At 47.6% G+C, this 22,017-nt stretch overlaps 1 protein-coding gene across 1 annotated transcript; it reads right to left on the bottom strand.

Moving 5' to 3' along the window:
* Positions 1-3,612: 3,612 nt before the first annotated feature.
* OVGP1 (oviductal glycoprotein 1) lies at positions 3,613-21,118 on the bottom strand. The gene is given in 13 exon segments (XM_049618411.1): positions 3,613-3,886; positions 3,889-4,413; positions 5,376-5,511; positions 10,110-10,226; positions 11,760-11,945; positions 12,042-12,150; positions 13,423-13,547; positions 14,029-14,194; positions 14,420-14,476; positions 15,703-15,907; positions 19,507-19,665; positions 20,857-20,911; positions 21,101-21,118. Coding segments are annotated over 13 exon segments (2,016 nt in total). The 3' UTR covers positions 3,613-3,728.
* Between the last annotated feature and the right edge of the window lie 899 nt (positions 21,119-22,017).

Here is a 22,017-nt window from a genome sequence, read left to right as displayed (position 1 = left end):
CAGCACTAGGTGTCTACACAGACGTGACCAGATGGTGAGGCAGACCCGGTATGCCATGCTAAGCAATATGGGCTATATTCCATAAAGAGTTAAGGAACCATTAATTTTTTTTAATCCTGGAAATGACACACTTAATACCTTCTATACACACTTTACCTATTTGTAGGTATTTGTACCTATTTGTTTTCCTATTTGTAATACTTTACTAGCTTCTAGATTGTAGTGTTTTAGAAGCATGTAGTAAAAGTAGCCAGTTTATAAAATGATTCCCTACATAAAGTTGTAGCAGCATGAGAGATTATTGGAACTTTGTCATGAATCTACTCCTGAACACTTTGAGCTATGCACAAAACCTAAAGAGTTTCTAATTTCATATTTCTTTCTTTATACAAAGAAATTCTTTAAAAAATTTTTAATGTTTATTTATTTTTGAGAGAGAGAGGTACAGGGTGTGAGTGGGTGAGGGGCAGAAAGAGGGAGACACAGACTCTGAAGCAGACTCCAGGCTCTGAGCTGTCAGCACAGATCTTGACGTGGGGCTTGAACTCATGAACCACGAGATCATGAGCTGGGCCAAAGATGGACACTTAACTGACTGAGCCACCCAGGCGCTCCAAGAAATACTAAAATGGAAACTTGAAGGTCTACAGAAGATATGCTTATATCAGTAACTCCCACTTATTGGCTTTGTACCAGATACATGTTTCATTTAACCATTGTAACAACCTTAGAAGCTGATTTAACTACCCCATGATCACATAGTTAATCAGAGCTGGGATTTCAAGTCTGGTTTGTCTGGACTCAACCTGTATCTCAGCACAGCCCCTCCTCCAAGCCCAGGGCGCTCATGCTTTCTCTGCTTCAATGTGCACAAAAGCATCGACTATTTTGTTGTTGTTGTTTGTTTATTTATTTTTGAGAGAGAGAGAGAGAGAGAGTAGAGCACGAGCGAGGGAGGGGCAGAGAGAGAGAGGAAGGGAAAGAGAATCTCAAGCAGGTCCTATGCTGACAGCACAGAGCCAGACATGGGTCTCAACCTCAGGAACCATGAGATCACAACCTGAACCAAAATCCAGAGTCCGACGCTTAACCGACTAAGCCACCCAGGTGCTCCAAATGTATCGACTTTAAAGACAATGACAGATTTAGATTTGATTTCATTTTCTGTACAGAGGTATTCTAATTGCTTTTTTTCTACTCTCCTAGTTTTTCTTCCCACCTGCAGAGAAAATGTAACCCTGTATGCTGCTGCCTCCTGGTGGCAATATTCCTAACTCAACAAAAACAGGGTTTGGGAACCTTTTATGTAACTCTTCAAAGTCAAATGAGAAAGTGACAACAGCTCCTAACATGGTGTCCACAGATCACCTTCCTGTGCGGAGACAACCGGAGCCCGCTCATTAGTCATGCCCGTGGAGCTCGCGTCCTGCCCCCTTGCCCATCCGCGTCAAACCTTGCCAGGTGTTCCTGGGACTTGATCGCACATCTGTGCCTCTGGCCACCTGCCATTCCTTACTCCAGGCTCCCTTACAGCATTTACCAAGGCTTCTTTGCAGCGAGATATTAGTACATGAGCTCTCAGAGTCTGTTTCCTCAGCATGAGATGAAATGGTGAAGCACAGACCAGCTACTGGCTGCTCCCAGAGGTACATCACTTGAGTACTTTTCTCTCTCCCACCTGCGAGTCAAGTCTTGTAGAAGCCTGGTCTTGAAACATCACCCACTGTCCTCAGCCCAGCGGCCTCCACTCGGAATCACCACTCAGAATCATCCACCAGGAGAGGGGAGACGGGAGCAGTATACACAGGCCTCCTTCCCCAGTTAGTCCGGGGATGTTTGGGCACCTTCTCCTCAAGGTATGGGGCCTATTCGGATGTCACTGCTGTAGCCCCTTCTAGTGGTCCAAGCAGGAAATATATGTATGGATACACATATTTCTATATCAACCAATCCATATATAGTTTTAAATCATGATTTCATACTGATACTTCTGAGCCTAACGCCACAGGGTTCTTTCTAGCCTTTTCTGTTTTCCTATTTGTAACTACTTTCTCTGGCAGTGAGAAACATGGCCCTTCTTACCCACAGTGGATTTCCTTCTGTGTTTAATTCTGGAATGCATAGAAAGCGGTTTCAGAATATACGTGTCAAAAGCAAATTTGCTAGAGGCCAGTATTTGTCCATGGTTCCTCTTTAGCTTTTCAATAAGGAGGCAAAATGCCGTTTTCCAAAGTGACTAAGGCTAGCTCTTTTCTTCCCTAATTCCTTCAATGTGATTACGCTGTTGGTGCATTTTTAACACGGCTAAATACATTTGTTGCTGTTTGTGCTTTAATTTTGAGTTGCTCTAGCCCCACCACCACCATCCTTGATTTTATTTATTTGTGGGATGTGAAACACTCTCATGGTTCGAAAAGTCAGAATGACACAAACACGTGTACTCAGGTAAGTGGCAACCCGCCCCCCCAACCCTTTGTACCCCGTTCCTGATCTCCCATTCTCTCCACACCACCCTCACTCCACACCTGCCAGTACCGATTTCATTATTTCCGTGTTTATCCTTTCTGTTACTATTCTGTTTCTTTCCTTCCGTAATCTTTCTGTTACTTTCTATTACTCTGTGCACAAACGAGCAGACGTGTGTTTTCTTATGTCCCCTTTTTCCTTACGTGGAAGATAGTGTACTACGGACATTTCTCTGCACTTTTGTTCTCTTGACAATAATACAGATGCTGTTTAAATGATGTGCTTAGAGGACAACACCAAGAGGGTGTGAATGTAAATACCGAAGAAAAGGGACCCAGGGAAGAGACTTGGAGCTCCCCAACATTAAGAGATCAGGGATAAGAGGAGAAATCAGCACAGAACGCTGTGAAGGAATGACCAGTCAGGTAAAATCAAAACCCGGAAGCATAGTTAAGGAAGTGTGTCACTGGGGCCAAGGTGGCTCAGTCTGTTAAGGGTCCGACTTCGGTGCAGGTCATGATCTCACAGTTGGTGAGTTTGAGCCCCACTTCAGGCTCTCTGCTCTCAGTGCAGAACCCACTTCAGATCCTCTGTCTCCCTCTCTCTCTGCCCCTCCCCCACTCGCTCACACACTCACTCTCCCAAACATAAATAAACATTAAAAAAAAAAAAAGAAAGAAAGAAAGAAAGTGGATCAGGGAGGACAAAGTGACCAAGTGTGCCAGTGCTGCTGCTGCATCAAGGAGAATCAGAAGTGAGACTTGAACTCTGTATTTAACAACGTGGGCATCACCAGTGACCTTGGCAAAGAGTAGTTCTGATGTATTAATGGGAGGAGATGTTATACCGGTGTGACATAAGAGGATTGTGGGAAACCGCCCTGGAAGAGATTCTGGCTCTGACCACCGGCAAAGTGAGTGTTGTTCAAGGCAGAGAGGGAAGCAACATAATCCACACTGGAAAACATCAGCATGGGCTAGACCCAAACTCCCTCCTTCCAAAAACAGCAGTAGGGGAACGTGAACTTGAAAGGCAGAGCTGACAATTGCATTGCTCAGGTCATTTCAAGAAAAGAACTCCAGGGAACTCAGATGGATCCTTGTGTTTCCAGTTTATTCAACAGAAAAGAGACGAACTCCCTGTGGCTTTGGGGCCTGCTCATAACCATGAATGGTTTATGAATGTCTGGGTAAGAGCAGCTCCTGTCAGGGGATCTACAAGAAAAGATAAGGGCTTTCCCCAGCTTCTGCCTTCAACAGAGCTTAGGCTCCTTGACACACAGCAGAGTTTTCTGGGTTTTCTTTCTTTAGAGAGAGAGAGAGAGCACTTGTTGGAAGGGTCATCGAACTGACAGAGGACTCGTTCCCATTAATGGGAACACAGGGGTTGTCCAAAGCAAGAGGAATGTGTCCTGGGGCTAGATGACAGGGCCAGAGGATGGCCTCCTGCGTTGGGCTTCTGTCTGAAGACCAACGTGACCAACCGGGTGGTCTGTGTCCACCTCAGAAGTGGTGGGCTCTCTTCTAAGAGTCTTGGTCTGCTTGTCAGGAGTGACTGTAATATTTCTGGAGGGGGTAGTCATCATTCCAGGGGCTACAGCTCTCTTTCCAAGGGGCACGATCTTCTCTCCAGGGGACTTAGTCTGACCATGCATAGAAACCATACTCATCTCTCCGTGAGTCATAGCCTCTCCAAGGGTCTCAGTCTTCATTTCCACAGCCACAGTGTGCTTTCCAAAGGACATAGTTTCACTCGTAGGGGTCACAATCCCACTTTGGTGGCCTGTAGTCGTATCTGCAGACTTCCTATGGATGTTAGAAGCCATAGACTTTCCTTCTGAGGACAAAAGCCCCATATCATTGGTTCCAGTCGGACTTTCGGGGTCAGTTCTTAAAGAATTCATAGCAGTTGAGAGCCAAAATTTTGGTGAAGGAGTTGAGCTGAACTCTAGAGGAAATCATCGGAACAGGATGAGAGTCCTACCGCTTCCTCCCCATCCTGTTAATTGCTGGCAGGACTACGACCACTCCAGGGCTGAAGTACTTGCTTCCAAAATCCAGAAGTGAAGGATTTCATAATGCACTGACTTGAGGGCATAGATAAAATCCCACCACATTGAAGCCCTGCTCCCTCACCTCATCATGTTGATATGATCCCAGGCACCTATGGGCACTCAGCACATTTACATTTCTGGGGAATGACCCCGAGAAGCCTGCCAGTTTTCTATGCTTAAGGCCTCACTTTGACCTTACTGATGGCACCTTCGGCAAGACCTTGCTGCCCCCCAAGGCCTAATAACAGAAACCTCCTGTGTCCCCCATGGTAGAAGGCACCAGGAACAACATGGAGGGCAAGGAGACCGCTCCTGACAGCATTTGGTAAAGAATTGGGTTGAAGTCCCATCTCTGCCCTTGACTAGCAGTATTGCCTTTCTGAGCCCCAGTGTCCTTGTCCCTAAAATGATAGTTATAAATCATCTCAAAGGATGCTGTAGCTGTAGCATGCCAGATTCCATCTCCTAACTACCAGGGCAGTCTCTCCTATCAAAGAGGTTATCAAAAGAAATCTGACTTCCTCTTCTGGCCCTTGTCCCATGAAAGCAGGAGGAAGCCACAGAGAAATAAACTGACATATATTGAGCGCTAACATTGAGCCAGCAGTTTTCACTTCTTATCTCATATAGTTCTTATAATAATGTCATGAGTATAAGGATCATTCCCATTTTGCAGATAAGGAAAACAAAGCTCAGAGGGTCAAATGGAGCCTGCCTCTAAGCCAAGGAAATGGACCGGCCTAACATCAAAGTTTGTTCTCTTCCTTCGGTGCCATGCTGTCTCACCGAAGCCTGCAGATCTCAAAGAGCCTCGTTATACAGCTCCCAACCCCACTTCCAAGCCATAGGTACTTACCAGCTTGCGCCAGGAAACTACGCAACTTGGAGACAAGGGGGAAAGGGCCAGTGCCACAGAAAGTGCCCTTAACGTCATCCAGGTCCAACGTCCACACCATGGCTCCCCCAAAATTCTCTCCTTTTATGAACCTTGCCTGAAAAAGGAGTAGTCAGTCAACCTGCTGTGCTGGCCATCCCCCAGACTGGGTACAATGGCAAAACACAGAAGACAGACCCTCAGGAAACACTACAGTAGCATGGTTGGTAGTTACAGCCTGTATTTGAATCTAGCCTTTACCACTTATTAGCTAAGGGATCTTGAAAAGGTCACACAAACCTTTGCCTCGTTTGTAAAAAAAAGGGATAACATTTCCGATATTTTTTAGGAATGAAAGAATCCCTTCATGCAAATGCTACAGCATGGATGGAGCTTGGAGACATTATGCTGAGTGAAATAAGCCCAGCACAACAGGACAAATATTGTACGATTCCACTCGTAGGAGGTAGAGGAGTCACATTCCCATAAATGGAAAGCATAGTGGTGGTCACTATCGGGGGTGAGGGAGAAGCGAATGGGGTTTCAGTTTGGAAAGATGAAACAGTTCTGGAGATAGGGGCGCCGGGGTGGCTCAGTTGGTTCAGTGTCCGACTCATGATTTCGGGACAGGTCATGATCCCAGGGCCATGGGATCAAGCCCCACATTGGGCTCTGTACTGACCATGAAGCCTGCTTAAGATTCTCTCTCTCTCTCTCTCTCTCTCTCTCTCTCTCTCTCAAAGAAAAGTTCTGGAGATAGATAGAAGGTGGTGATAGTTACAAAACAATGTGACTGCACTTAATGCTGCTGAACTGGACACTTAAAAATGGGCCAAATGGCAAATTTTATGTTTATGTATATTTCACAATTTTAAAGATGATTTTTTTATATGAAATTTATTGTCAAATTGGTTTCCATGCAACACCCAGTGCTCATCCCAACAGGTGACTTCCTCAATGCCCATCACCCACCCTCCCCTCCCTCCCACCCCCCATCAACTCTCAGTTTATTCTCAGTTTTTAAATTTTTTTTTTTTTCAATGTTTTTTTATTTATTTTTGGGACAGAGAGAGACAGAGCATGAACGGGGGAGGGGCAGAGAGAGAGGGAGACACAGAATCGGAAACAAGCTCCAGGCTCCGAGCCATCGAGCCATCGGCCCAGAGCCTGACGCGGGGCTCGAACTCACAGACCGCGAGATCGTGACCTGGCTGAAGTCGGACGCTTAACCGACTGCGCCACCCAGGCGCCCCTATTCTCAGTTTTTAAAAGTCTCTTATGTTTGCCTCCCTCCCTCTAACTTTTTTTTTCCTTCCCCTCCCCCATGGTCTTCTGTTAAGTTTCTCAGGATCCACCTAAGAGTGAAAACATATGGTATCTGTCTTTCTCTGTATGACTTATTTCACTTAGCATAACACTCTCCAGTTCCATCCACGTTGCTACAAAGGGCCATATTTCATTCTTTCTCATTGCCGAGTAGTATTGCATTGTGTATATAAACCACAATGGAAGACAATTTTTTAAAAAAGAATTCCTACATGTAAAATATTGGGATCAAAACCTTGCACATAATGAAAACTGTCTCACCAGGGTCCCAGTGCCAATCATTATTGTCATTATGCTGAAACACAGATGTTGCTATATTATTTTAAAACCACTTCCTCACACCGTATATCACAGTGACACTATAAAGAAGAGATAAAGCGGGTAATACTGTCACCTTTCCACAGATAAGAAAAGAGAGGCTTTTGTCCATGATTTTTAAAACTTCAGATATAGGGGTGCCTGGGTGGTCCAGTTAGTTGAGTGTCTGACTCTTGATTTTAGCTCAGGTCATGAACCCAGGGTCATGGGATTGAGCCCCAAGTCAGGCTCTATGCCCAGCGTGGATTGGGATTCTCTCTCTCTCTCTCTCTCTCTCCCCCCCCACCCCACCTCTGCATCTCTCTCTGTTAATAAAATAAAATAAAATAAAATAAAATAAAATAAAATAAAATATTTTTTACAAATCATTAAAAAAAAAACCCTTCACCTATAACTAAATGGCAGGGTTTAGACCCAAATCCGGGTCCTATTATTACTTTGCTAGTATTCTCTGTCATGGCTGATGGGAAAGACAGACTCCATCACATCCAAATAACTACATGACTTGGCCAAATCAATGGGCTCCTTTCTGAGATTTACTTTCCCCAAATGTAAAATAAGAAGAAGGAGGAACCCAATTATAAATAAGCTGAAATTGTCAAGATTCTGAGATTTTACTCTGCTTACAAACCAACAAATTAGCCTGCCAGTTTACGTATGCGCACACATGACCTCTGGATCAGAGGACAGACCATTATTACTCATGGCAAAAGACCAATCACAACAGCACTTTGACTTTGCCCCCCATGGCCTAACTGCCCAAAGAATGACATAGCGAAGGCCAGATATACACCTGTACGTGCAGTGAGGTCTGCGGCACAGGAGAGGGATCCTGAAACTATGAGACTTGAACTTATGTGAGACAGCTGGCAAATCGGACCCTTCTCCCCTCTGGACGGTTTGAGAGCTTCAATGGGATGTAGACAAGTCCCCTCTGGGGAGGGGACTTCTACAATCTCTGAAAGTCAGCAAAGGCTCTGGGGGAAGAGGGGAAGGCAGATTTCTATTTTTATTATAGCTGCTCTGTTTCTTTTGCTCAGAATGCCCAGACAGCGCAGAAACGCTGAGAAATCCAGGGATAATTATCTCCCGATGATGATCTCTGAGGTTTCTTCCAGCTCTGGGGTTCTGTGATGAAATCCTTTAATCACCCTCACACGGGGCTCTGTTCCCCTCTAGTTCTGCAAGGCACAGTAACTGCCCCTCAACGCGAGAACACCATCCCTGCTGGTCTCAGGCTTCCCCAGACACACAGGTCAATGCCCTCCCCCATGTCCTGTGGATCATATATTGAATTCCATCCAAGTGGGTAATTCCACTGAGTCACTGGATTTTTCTGTGTGTGTCCTCTGTTCCCAAACTGGAGTAAGATCCTGGAGGCTGAAAGCCATACTCTGCACCTCTCTCTGCACAGCGGGCCTCCCCCAGTGCTGTGCACAGAGGAGGTACATGGTGGGTCTTCACGAATGCTGCCCTATCACCTTGTGCTTTCTACCCCAAACTTCCCCCAAAGAACAGCCAACACCTGTCGCTTCTGCATCACCTATAGTAGAGGAGACTGTGACTTTTCTCTAATGAGACCCGATATCCAGGCAGTTGCCAAGTGCTGACAATTTCTCATTCAGACCCTACCTCCACTTCCAACCACCTGGTCCAACCCTCAGTATGTCACCGGCACACTTCCGAGTCTCTCTCAGAGCTTCCAAAATGCCAAACCGGTTACAGCAGGATCACATGGAAACATAGGAAAAACAGTTCCCAGATTCTTTCTAAGACCTGCTGAATATTCAGGGGTGGAGCCACATCTTTCTACATTTATCAAGTCTCAGGTGATTCCAAAGCAGAGGCAGGTTCAGAAATTACCAAAGCATGTCATTTCTGTTTTAATTCACTATAAAAAAAACCTGCCAGACTCGACTTCATTTAACATTGCTTGCATGGGGAGAGGAGGTGCTCACTGTTAGGCTCTAAAGGTTTCAAACTTGCAGGTCATGTACCTGCACGGAAACCTGATTTTGCCTTAAAATGCCTGCAAGAAGAGGTCCAAACGTCTTTGCCAGCGTTCAAGTCCCTCTATAAACTGACCTGCACTTTACTGCCTTCTCTTACGCTTTACAAAACTTCTCTGCCCCACCCAAATTTTTCTTTGAACCTACTTTGAATGAGCTTTCAGCACCCTCTGACCCCATGTCATCATCTCCTGCCGCTCACCTCCCTGAGGAAGCCCTCCTTGACTTCCCTACTCCTGACACACATCTCAGTGATATTCATGGAGCGCTTAGCAAGTTCTACCTCATATTGGTATTTAGCTGTTGTGAAGTTATCTGGCCCAAGCAGAAAAGAAGAAACTGTTGCCAAAAATCTGCATAAACTGAGAGAAGTCATTTCTCCCCTCAAAACCGCGACTCCTTTTCTTCCAAAGAAGAGGGTTGGGGCAGGGGGCGCCTGGGTGGCTCAGTCAGTTAAGCATCTGACTCTTGATTTCGGCTCAGGTCATGATCTCTTGGTTTATGAGTTTGAGCCCCACATGGGGCTCTGTGCTGACAATGCAGAGCCTGCTTGGGATTCTGTCTCCCTCTCTCTCTGTCGTGCCCCCACTTGCTCTCTATCTCTCTCTTAAAAATAAAAATTTAAGGGGCGCCTGGGTGGCTCAGTTGGTTAAGTGTCCAACTTTGGCTCAGGTCATGATCTCACCGTTGGTGAGTTCGTGCCCCACATAGGGCTCTGTGCTCACAACTCAGAGCCTAGAGCCTGCTGTAGATTTTGTGTCTCCCTTTCTCTCTGTCCCTCCCCTGTTCACGCTCTGTCTCTCTCTGTCTCTCAAAACTGAATAAAAGTTAAAAAAAAAAAAAAAAAAAAGGGAAGAAGAAGAGGATTGGATAGATGGATTTAGGAAACCCCAGTTAGGTCAGGTATGCCTGAAACTCACCTGATCTAGTAAATCTCACCTTTTCACCTCCACCCAGTAAACACACACACACACACACACACACACACACACCGTACAGATAAGAGCTTCATGGAAGCCAGAGGGAAACTATATGCTGGAGCAAGAAAGGACCAATGTCTTACCTTGTGACTGAAGCTGAGGACATCATCATAGCCAACCCACACATTCCCCTTGTAGGCGTATGGGACTTGCTGATAGTCAATCCAGCGCTTCGTCGCTTTCTGGACGAAAGAGCAAATCTGCCAGGAGGATCACCAGGTTAGTTCCGGGAAGTCCATGGAGAGAAGCACCAGCAGGCAAACTGCTCTTTTCCCAGTGACAAAGCATCCAAGAATCCCTTGCCAGGGAATAAGAAGAGGCAAACCAAAGAGGGAGGGGAAAGCCACTCACAAAGGACCTCCTCTCTTTTCTGAGCAAATTCGTATTAAAATATGTTCCTTTCTCTAATGTCCGTGATGGAAAGAAAGAGAGAAACAAGGAGTGGCTGACATCCTTAAAAATCAAATCAGGGTTTGCTAAATAATGCCAATATCAAACTACGAATGGTAACCTATCTGACCCTTGACCAAACCTGTATCTTTTTCAGAGAGTTCCCATAAACAAACCTCTCCTGTCTTCTTTAGAAATCAGCATAAAGGGGCCCAGTCTTGGAGGCCATCAAACTAGCTTGCGAATCTCTAATAAATTTCAGGTTTCTCACAAGTAAGGAGAACTGGGTTGTTACAATCAGTCAAGCATGTGAGTTTGGCTAGGTGCCCGGCATTGTGCTAGAAACCATACGCCACAAAGAAGCAGAAGTATTCAAGCTGGTTGCAGAAGCCAATGTCTGAGGCTTTTCTTTCTTTCTTTCTTTTTCTTTCTTTCTTTCTTTCGTTCTTTCTTTCTTTCTTTTCTTCCTTCCTTCCTTCCTTTCTGTTCTTTAAAGGTTCTGTCTATCAAACATGTCTTCAGTCTATAATGTCTTTCAAGACCATTATTTCAACTATGCCATCACTCATAACCACGCTTCACTGGATTAGCAGGAAAACATTTCTACCCAGTCAGCGCAGAGCACTGTGCCTCCACTCCTACCTAAGGCACCCATGCACACCATGTGCCTCCGTACCCGTCATCCTTGGCCTGCGGGGCCCTTCCCTCCTGTCATTCCTGCCCATCAGGATCATTCCTGTGCTCCAAAGCCCTGCTCTAAAGCTACCTGCTCCATGAGACCTTTCCAGATCCCTAAGCCACACACCCTGTGCCTCTTATTGTCCTCTCTTATGTTTTATATTCCCTTGGGTCCAAGTCTCTTTCCTCCACTCAGTAGCAAGCTATGTTGAGATAGGGATTCAGGGAGTGGAATCGGGGTAAGAGGAAAGAATCTGTAGTAGAGGAGGTCTTGGAACTGCTTCAACATACTCTCGTAGTGGGAGGGAGGGAGTCAAGGAGCGGGCATGAAACAAGATGGGCCAAGAGCGGTTCGAGATTGAAGCTGGTGAGGGGTAGGTGGTAGTGGCAGAGGAGGGGAGGAGGTGATACTATTCTTTTACTTTTGCAAATGTTTGAAATTATATCTATTTCAGGTACTAATAGTTTTTATTTAGGCCAGATAGTAAGTCAGGATTGACTTGTATAACAATTAAGATTCTCTTTATATAGTGGATTTCTCTTGCGCTAGTAAACTACCTCTTTTTCCTCCTGCCATCACCCTGGCCTTTGCCCTGTTGTCTTTGCTCTTGCCCCAACAGAGGATGGAGACCTGACTAATAGACAGAGGTCTCTATTCCTGTCACCTCATAATAAGCCAAGAAGCCATCTTGCTTGGTGTACTTTCCTGAAAGCGCAACACCCTTAGCTTCAGCCTGTAGCCCATTATTAGAGGCCTTGAGGAGGTTAAACGTCCGTCCATAGGTGGGGAGCCCCATGAGGAGCTTCTCTGGGGGTGCCCCCAGATTCCGCCAGTATTTCATGGCATGTGCCTGCAGGTGGGAAGAACACAAACCCCTCCTTGTTACTGACGGCCAATGGCCTGGGCTCAGGGGCAGGTGTCGGGGCCCCTCGAGATCTTTCCTTACCGAAGATTTGGGGTCTCCAGGCAGAGAGAACAGGGGACTATTGTGTCCTGTGAACTTTTCCCAGCTTCCATGAAAGTCATAAGACAAGACGCTGATGAAATCCAGGAGCCTGCAAGGGCAGAAGGAGGAGATACGAAGGTTGGGCTAAGCAGATTTTCGAGTCAGGTCGCCAGAGGACTAACCAGCTGACTGGTTGTGTACTGGCCACTCCAGCTTCTCCCCCGTTTCGGCCTGGGGTGCCTGCCCATCTGTGCCAGCCACTCGAGATGTGTCACCGCAGCAAAATGCTGGCTAGGGACAGCCGTGCATGAAGACCAAGGCCATCCTGAGAGTTTCCATGGAGGTAGACGGGAGTCGGACCAAAAAACACATTCACGCCTGACACGAGTGCCAACCGAGGTCACTTGTCATGACCTCAGTCATGCTGTCATGAGGAAGGCGGTACTCCCCACAGCAGCTACACAGCTTCCATGCTTCTGCCGTTCAAGACACCAGTGAAACCATCTCTTCCAGGACACTCTCAGGATGACCAAGTGTAACCAAGTACTTACCAGGTCAGCAGTGCACCAGTGCACAAAAATGCCAGCATTTAATTTTGATCTGGCCGCTGGCCTCAGTACCATCACTCTCTCCGTTTTAGAGCTGAAGCCGTTGAGACTCGGAGGTTAACTAACTGGTCTCAAGTCACCCAGCTGGCCTGCCCGGCCATTGAGACCAATGCTGACAAACTCTATGTCCCATGGGGTCCCTCCCTTTTGTCCCCACACTGAAACCAGGCTCCCTGGTGTAATCACACACCGAACCACGCCATCCTCTATTTTGGTCTCTGTTAGCCTCAGCGGCTCCTCTGTCAACACTCGATTCTTGAGGTTCAAGAAAATTAGCCCAGAATTGGCGTGTCCAGAGAGAGTGAGTTATGAGCGGTTCTTTGTTTAGCTTTGTAACTTTTTTACAGAGACCCGCGCTCTGAAAACTAGGCCTGGTTGGGCATGCTTATTTCTGTTTTTGTGTCAGTGGCTGCTAACTCATCTGGCTCTCTGATGCCCGCCGTGTGCCCCACAATATATGTCTACAGCTGTACTCTGGGACGGCAGAGGCCAGGCCCCTGGTATTCTCTCCTTCGAGACTCAGCAAAGAGCTTTGCAGAAGGCTCTGCCCGAGATGATGTGACTGTGGCCACTGGTCCTACAGCTCCGTCTGGTCTCCTAAAGAAAGCCCAGGGTATGTGGGGCTGATCCCTGTCCCCACCTATGTTCCTCTGCCGGCCCCCCCAAATAGCACTTGCACATGGAGAGCTCACAGGCAGAGTGTTTGTGCCACACCAGGGTTCTGAGCGTGATGTGCCTCCTTCCCTCCTGCCCCCCAGGCAGCACCCACTCACCTTCCCAGAAGGAGCACTTCATAAGCTGTTTTGATGATTTGTTCATCCCCAGAGACAGCGGCAGAGAGCAGCAGCTTGGGACGCCTGGTAAGCTGCGCCTCCTTCTGGAAGGCAAACAGGAGCTCCTGCCAAAAAAGGCAGATGCACAGATCCAGACAGAGCAGTCAGAGAAAGAATCATCCAGGATACCTTTATTTACAGAGCCCCTTGAGCCAGGCTCTAGGGACACAGAGGTGAGTCAGACACAGCCCCTGCCCCAGGCTCGTGACAGAGGCGGCCTTGAGCCAACGTGGTAAGTGACTTAATAGAGGGCTGGCCGGGCAGGGGGAGCACAGGCTGCCTGTGGGAGGCCAGGAAGCTGCACCGAGGAGGCATCACATGGGCTGCAGTGCTGGAGCAGGACCTGGGTGTGACAGTGAAAAAGAGCCACTACAAGGACTCCTGCTCTTTTTGCCAGACCCTTCTAGGATGGCAGTAAAAAAACATTCTGCTACCGCTCTCCTGCCCCTGCCCCCACCTGGCCTTCTGCTCCTCCTACACCCCGAGCCCAGATATGATAAAAGTAGAATCATTTCTGGATTCTGGAGCTGCCAGACTTGGCCTTACTTCAATTAAGAGGAGAAAAGTCCATCGGTCCCTCATGGGACTGCCTCTTACTCCAGGGTACAAGAAGAAGAGGTCCAGACCATCAAAGTTATGCGTCCTCAGGAGGGATATAACTGAATCAATAAACCTTTCCCGGTTGGCCGATGTGGAAAGCATGGTGGTGAACCTGCAGGAGACCCCGGGGTGAGGCAAGGAAGGCTTGTCTCAGAACCACAACCCCCACAAAGCCCCTTGGTTTGCACCTGGCAGCTGGCCCGCAGACAGGGGCTGGAAGAAAGAAAGGCAGGTCTTTGAAACTCTCAACCCTTCTTAAAAGCCCCTCCCAGCCCTGGGGGCCAAATACCCAGGGATGGGGGAATTCAAGCAGCAGGGAGGGGCCCCAAAGTGTCACCTGGTTGTGCCAAAGTTCCACCCACCAATGGACAGCAGTGTTTTCAGCTTCCTGTTCCTGTGATGCGGGATAGAGGGAGGTAAGCTGGGTCCCCACTCCAGTGGGCCCCTGGGGAACAGCGGAAAGTTAGGGGGGGGAGGGGAGTGAAAGGGGAAGTCAGGTGGAGGGAGGGGCAGAGAAGTGCAGAGCAGAGAACAGGGAAGAAAAGAAAGGAAAAGAGGGGAGAACATTCAACCCATGCATCATCACAACCCGACCTCCCAGGCTGTCCAAAGTCCACCAAACTCCCCCACATCTCATGATGCTCTCGTGCGAAGGAAAAGAAGAAGTAGTCTCAAGATGTTTCTCTTCACTGTTTTCTTAGTCAACAAATATTTATTGAGTAATTACTATGTGCCATTGATTGCCTTAGGTGCTTGACTATGGTACAACAGAGAACAAGCTCACAGGGAGCTTGTGATCGAGTGATGTGGGATTTATACCCTGGCCATCTATAACTATTAGCCCAGTGACAGACCTCTCCTTGGACCGGGAGAGAACCCAAGAGAGCTGGGGACAGGAATACATGCACTTACTGAGCACCACTTCTGCTCAAGGCACTCACCTAACCACTGGTACGCAAATATACAGGAGACACTGCTCCTTCCCTCGGGGACCTCACTGTCCTGGGGGGTGGGGTGGGGTGCAGGTGACAAATGGTAATAAAGACACTAGCATTTGTGAAGCATCTGTGATATGCGGACCCTCCTTGAAGCATTTTTTTTTTTTTTGCATTTTTAAAAATTTTTTTAAGTTTATTATTTATTTTGAGAGAGAGAGAGAAAGCTCAAGTTGGGGAAGGGCAGAGACAGAGAGGGAGAGAGAGAGAGAGTCCCAAGCAGGCTGCACGCTGTGAGTGTGGAGCCTGATGTGGGGCTCAAACTCACAAACCATGAGATCATGACCAGAGCTGAAATCAGACGCTTAACTGACTGAGCCACCCACGCGCCCCACCCCCCTCCCCGAAGCATTTTAATAGCATCAGTACATGAACTCCTTCCCTCTGGCTTGAAGGGTGAGCTGAGGGTTACCAGGCAGAGGCAACAAAGGCAAGGAGGCAAGAATGAGCTCAGGGTGTTATTCCTCAGGGACTTCTCAGGCAGAGATGATCCCGAGCCCCCTGTGAGAGGAGGCTAGGACCCGAAGAATCAGAAGAAAGTTGATAAGTCACAAGAGAAATAGGCTTAATTTTCTTCTGTTTGTAAAATCTGAAAATCCGATCCCCACAGGCCATCGGAACACACTTCTCCTTGAGCTTGTTGAACTCTGGGTAGATAATTTTCTCATCCTGGAAATCCTTAGCAACGATGCGATTGTTGTTCATTGAGGCGAAGGCAAATATCAGGTGGGTACAGAGGAAGGGGTCCAGGTCACGGGGCAAGATCGAGGCAGGGCCAGGTCGACTCTGCGCCCAGCCGGCAAAATAACACACCAGTTTGTGGGCGGCGCCTGGCAAGGGAGAACGTGTGTTAGTTGGCAGAGGCCCAGGGAGAGGGTGGAGCTCAGCTTCCACAGAGTGGTGTGAACACAGCCCTAGAGGCCAGGCCACCGTAACCCCCACATACAAACACACCCCAAAGCTAGACTGAGGTCTGATTCCCCCTTCACCCCAACCGCTGAGGCCCCAGGGGGGAAAGAACGCCTTATAAAATCCTGATAGGATGGATCCTCAAGTCTGGACCCTGCCAACGCAGAGTGACAAGTGGCAGGTGACTGAAAATCTTCTGCTCAACTGCAGTGGATGGATGGTCCCTGACACAGGGGCCCGGGCAGGGAGGGGCTGCGGGAGACACTCAACACAGAGCGCTCCTCAGCTGGGGGAGCTCCCTGGCTCCAGAGAGGAGGACACACTCTCCTTACCATCGTGGTGCCTCAGCACAAGAACCAGCCCTGCAGGAAACAAAGGGTGGAATCACGCTGTGATTCACATGCATGCCCCAAGTGACCTGCCCCGGCCACCCTCCAGTCCTCCCGGGCACCCACCACCCGTGCCCCAGAGCCAGACACAGATGCACAAATGGAGACAGCCTCCCTTCACCTGTTTCCTCTTCTCTAAGTTGAACCAGTGGAGCCAAATCTATCAAAGCTCCTATTTAACCCCAACCAACACCATGTGGATACACACAGGCTCGGCACAGGGACAGCGATGACTTAGAAGTCAGCGAAAGCCGTAGGCCAGTGGTTATCACCTTGGCTGCAAGTATAAAAAGTGATACTCTGGCTCCTCCCCTGGAGATTCAGATTTCACTGGTCCAAGTTGGAACTGGGCATAAAGATATTTAATGGGCAGCTGGATTTGAGAACCACTGCTCAGATGACTCCTGCCTGGGCTCCTCTGTGCCTTCCCCATGTCCCATCCCACCTCCACCTAAGCTGCCCCCCTCCCCCATCTTGAGTCCTAGGCTGCTTCTCAGGTGCTCAAAAGGCCTTGAACATTGCCGTCTGCTGGACTGAGTGACCTTTCAGGGGCTGGGAACTGCCACACTCACCAACCCACAGCAACAGCCTCCCCATCTCAAAGGTCTGAGAGCTACAAGGCTAGGGCTCGAGTGCCTTTATAGGAACTTCCCCGGGCACAGCCCCGGGACAGTGCTGACATAGCCTGGCTACACACACACAAAACCAGGGGCGGTGATGAATGGGCTGCTGCCGCGTCACAGTGACCCCAGCGCCTCCCGTCCTCCATCAGAGCCACAGTGATGCCAGCAGCCTCCCGTCCTCCCTCAAAACCAACAAAGCAGCAGCTGGGTCTGACCCTGGCACACGGTGGGTGTCCACCACGGGCCATGGCGAGGGCAGGGCAGCTCTCAGCCCAGTTCCTGGGATTCGCGCCACAGGGACTGAGTATGAGGAGTATACACTATATGGAGGCAGTCATTTCATTGTTACCGGATTATTAGTTGGGGAAGGGGTGGAATATAAAGTTTAAAAGTCCCAGCCTTGGATCTAGGCACGGTAAGGTTTGAACCTCCGTGTTGCTTAGCTCTTTGAGCTTCGGCTTCCGCACTCGTAAAACAGCTCATACGGTTTTATAGGAGTCAACGAGATGACGTACAAAACATTGTTAGTTCAGGGCTTTGCTCATAATAAGGGCTCAGCGAACGGTAGCTGTTACTAAGGATGCCAGAACAGTTGCCCAGCAGAGCGGGGTTCTCAAACTCCCATCCGAGACTCACCAGGCAGGTAATGTAAATGGGTGAAGCGGGCTCAATAAAATAGCTCACTCTCCACTTTATTAGAAGGATAGCAGTCCGAGCCGAGTGACATACACCAACTAACATGAAGCCTCTTGGTCAGGAGACACTAGAGATGGGTATGAACAGAGGCAGCTGTTCTGAGTAACCACTCACGACTGCCATGTAGTGAAATAGACCCAGTGTTGGAAGATCCCTTAGTTTCTCAAGAGAAGACAAAAATCTGAATTTTCCTGTGGGTCAACGGTGTTTGAGCCAGTACACGAGCCAACGCTGAGAACGTGTTATGAACCTAAGGAATATAAGGAATACAATTCTGGATACCTGAAAGCCAATATTTTAAAAATACAACAACAACAATATGAAGGATAAACAAAAATAGATCTGTAGCCAGATGCTTTTATGATCCGCCAGTTTTCTTTTTCTGCTACGGAGGATCTCAAATCATGAGTAGGTCCCATATTTCCTGATCTGAATCTCAATCATGGAGGACCAGAAATCGGATGCTCATCTTCTCAGAGACTGACACTGCTCACCTCATCCACACTTCACCGAGGTACTAACCAGATGTCAATATAATAAATGACACGGCAAAATACAATGACTAGTGGTTAAATTAGTTTCACTTCCAGTATGAAGAAACCAGGAAGATAAATTTTTTAATCAGAAGATTGCTTGGGGGCATGTGGGTGGCTCAGTCGGTTAGGCGTCCGACTTCAGCTCGGGTCATGATCTCACGGTTCGTGAGTTTGAGTCCCACCTGGGGCTCTGTGCTGACAGCTCGGAGCCTGGACCCTGCTTCGGATTCTCTCTCTCTCTCTCTCTCTCTCTCTCTCTCTCTCCCCGCCCCTCCCCTGCTTATGCTCTCTCTCTTTCTCAAAAGTGAATAAACTTTAAAAAAAAATTAAAAAAAAAAGAAGACTGCTTGGATATCATGGAATAAAAACAGTAGATGTTATAGGATGTGTAGGCAAGGAATATTTCAGTAAAACTCTGGGTAAGCCTGATGGAATACCCCACCTAAAAGAGACTGTCTCCACTTACTCATCCATCTTTGCCTCGCCTTAAGTACTCAACGAATACTTGTTGAGCATGTGCCAGACCCTGCTAGGCACTCTAGATGCAATGGTGATCAAGACAGTTTCTGCTCTCAGGGAGCTTCTAGTCTAGTGAACAGATTGTTCACACCCCCGAGTGTATGTCTCTCTCTTGGAGATGTATGCATCTCTCTTATCTCTCTTGGATAGGTGCAGTGGGGAAAATGTGAGTTTTATCACCAAACAGACTTACTCTGTACCGTCACTGAGGCCACTGGAGTCCCACCTACCTGCTCAATGCCACCCTCCATTCCTTGGGCTAACAGTAACCTGAATCAGGAAATAATTAAGCCTCCTGAGGGCAACACTGGATTAGGATGGGCAACAACTTGTACCACTGGCTACATTACCCCTGGTGTGGTTTCTAACACTAAGGACCATGCTCTTACTTGTTTCCCAATTTCTAGCCCAGGTCCCCTAATTCTTGTTAATGGGTCTCCGCATTCATTTTTCTTCCTGTTCTGTAAACTGTAGGCGCTACAGTTGTTTCCCAGCGCCTGGGTCCTGACTCAGTCTTGCCAGGCACCTGGGGCCTTTGCTGGCTATCTTTTAAGACCTCCCTGATGTGGATGCATGCCTCTCTCTAATTCTGAGCCTCCCTCCTGCCACCTCCTGTCCCCCAGATTCCTTATCACTGAGATTTCCCACTTGGTTTGTGCCTTTCCATCCCGACTCCCTCCAGGAAGCACTAGCTCCTAATGTTGTCCCCAGCACAGAGCTCAGTCTGCCTGCCAATCTGCACTATCCTCATCTGTACCTGGGTCAGTCCTCTGGGACCCTATTCTGCTGCAGTGGACAAGGCAGGATCTCAGACCTAACCATTGATTCCATGCCTTTGCTATGGATGCATTGATTCCTTTGCTATGGATGCAAAGAACACCACGATGTAACAATGGATGCCTGGGAGGGACCTCTGCTTCATTCAGGGAAGATCATGCCAAGGATAGGAACTATGACTCCATGTGTATAGCAGATGATGAATAGTAAATGCCGAGTGAGGGTTCTGTTGAAAGTCAGTATGCCATGTCGCTCTGTCTGCTCTCAATCCTTGACATTTTGCTGTCAGAAAATACCATTGTTATTTTACACACCCACCCGGATACTTGAAAATACTCCTCCCTGGTGCCTAGCCTGTTCTCATGGGAAAACATTTACAAACGTCTTTTAGTTGGCTTACTGAAGAAATGCCTACGGCAGCGCACCCCCTCCCAGATTTTACAATACCCAAGTAGACGAAGGCAAGATCAGAGCCAAAATACCTCGGTTTTAGCAAAGCATTTGGCCAAACTTTTGTGATACTCATGTGGATAAATTGGACAAGTATGACTTGAACAAAATCAATTGATTGAATGAATCCAAGAGCCCAGAGTGTTGACTATGGATTGGTGCAAACTTGAAAGATCTTAACCATTTTACATCTTTAAAATGAATGGGATGAGGGTGCCTGGCTGGCTCAGATCAAGAGCATGTGACTCTTGATCTGGGGGTTGTGAGTTCAAGTCCCACGAGTGGCGTGGAGTTAACTTAAAAAAAAAATGTTTTTAACAATAAAGTGGCTAGACAGAGCAGTGTTTCCCAATATTCAAGATAAAAGATTATTTTTCGTTGTGCATGAGGATTTAAAAAAAAATTTTTTTAAATGTTTATTTATTTTTGACAGAGAGAGAGAGAGACAGAGCATGAGCAGGTAGGGGCAGAGAGAGACACAGAATCCGAAGCAGACTCCAGGCTCTGAGCTATCAGCACAGAGCCCGACGCACGTCTTGAACTCACAGACTGCGAGATCATGACCTGAGCCGAAGTCGGATACTCAAGTGACTGAGCCACCCAGGTGCCCCCGTGCGTGAGGATTTTTAAAATACTAACGTGTACTAGAAAATGTGGATTATTCCCAAACCTCTAATTTCATATAGTTTAAACATTGAGGCAGTTCAAAAAAGAATATTTGATGAAGGTAGTACTGTTCGGGTATTTTTGCTGCTGTAACGTGGGGAGTCAGCATGAAATGCCTATGTAGCTATTTATTAAAGAGCTGACCTCCTGTCCTGTGGGGCAGGACAGAGACCTTGGGAACCAGAGCAATGTCTGGTGCCACCTGAAACCATACTTGAGCCTCCTTCAGCATTCGGCTCTGGGCACTCACTACCCAAGGAGCAAGCTTCCTGTAACCACGGACTGGGGATTAGCAGTGGAATAGAGTGAGTCAGGCTGATGGGCTTCAGAGTAAGAACAATGAAGTCAGGGAAATGGATTCATTCCAGCATTGGACATCTGAACCAGTGAAATTAAATGCAACATAAATGCCCACAGTTTTAAACAAAGTAAAATGACCGGTTGGAAATCAAACTCACCAGTAAGTCTATGCTCATGCTACTGAAACCATTCCCACATCCAGGACCCAAGTGAATAACCCTACGTGTAATACCGCATTTCTCATTGTTTGCTCACTGTAACACACACACACACAAACACACACACGCAGCCCGGGGGCAGGGTGGTGATTTTGATTAGGTTTGCAAATGTCTCGGTGGCAATCAACAGATGTGATCACTCTCATCAGCACAGATCAGAATCTAAACCAATTTTTTTTTAAATGTTTATTTATTTTTGAGACAGAGAGAGACACAGCATGAGCAGGGAAGGGGCAGAGAGAGAGGGAGACAGAATGTGAAGCAGGCTCCAGGCTCTGCGCTGTCAGCACAGAGCCCGACGTGGGGCTCGAACTCATGAACTGTGAGATCATGACCTGAGCCGAAGTCAGATGCTTAACAGACTGAGCCACCCAGGCGCCCCCCCCCTTTTTTTTTTTACAATAATGTGGTTCTTCAAAACCTAGGTTTTCTTTCTTTCCTGTCATTTTAAACACCCTGATACAGGTGGACATTTCCTTGGGTTCTCATCTCCACTGCTTTCCTCTCCACCATGGCTGAGTTCACCAGGAAAAGGACTAGGCAAATTTAGTTCCTACCCACCTCACCCCTCCTTTCTCTAGGCCATCACAACTTTGTGAAGTTTACCTCTGAGAAGAACTTAAAATGTTTCTACCCACCCACCCTATTACCTTTCAAGAAGCTGTAGTTAAGAACGGTGAAGGGTTTCTTCCCACCTACCCCAAACCCAGTACAGCACAAGACTACAAATTCCACTGTTTTTACTTGGGGGTTATTGTGACAAGAGCTCATGCTTGGCAAGGGTGCAGCATGGAAGCTTTATTTATATTTCGTCCATATTCCTTCAAACTACCTCAGTTTCATGTGATTTTAGCTGA

Source organism: Panthera uncia (genome assembly GCF_023721935.1).
Source record: "Panthera uncia isolate 11264 chromosome C1 unlocalized genomic scaffold, Puncia_PCG_1.0 HiC_scaffold_4, whole genome shotgun sequence".
Lineage (NCBI taxonomy): Eukaryota > Metazoa > Chordata > Mammalia > Carnivora > Felidae > Panthera > Panthera uncia.
This window is presented reverse-complemented; position numbering and strand designations above follow the sequence as displayed.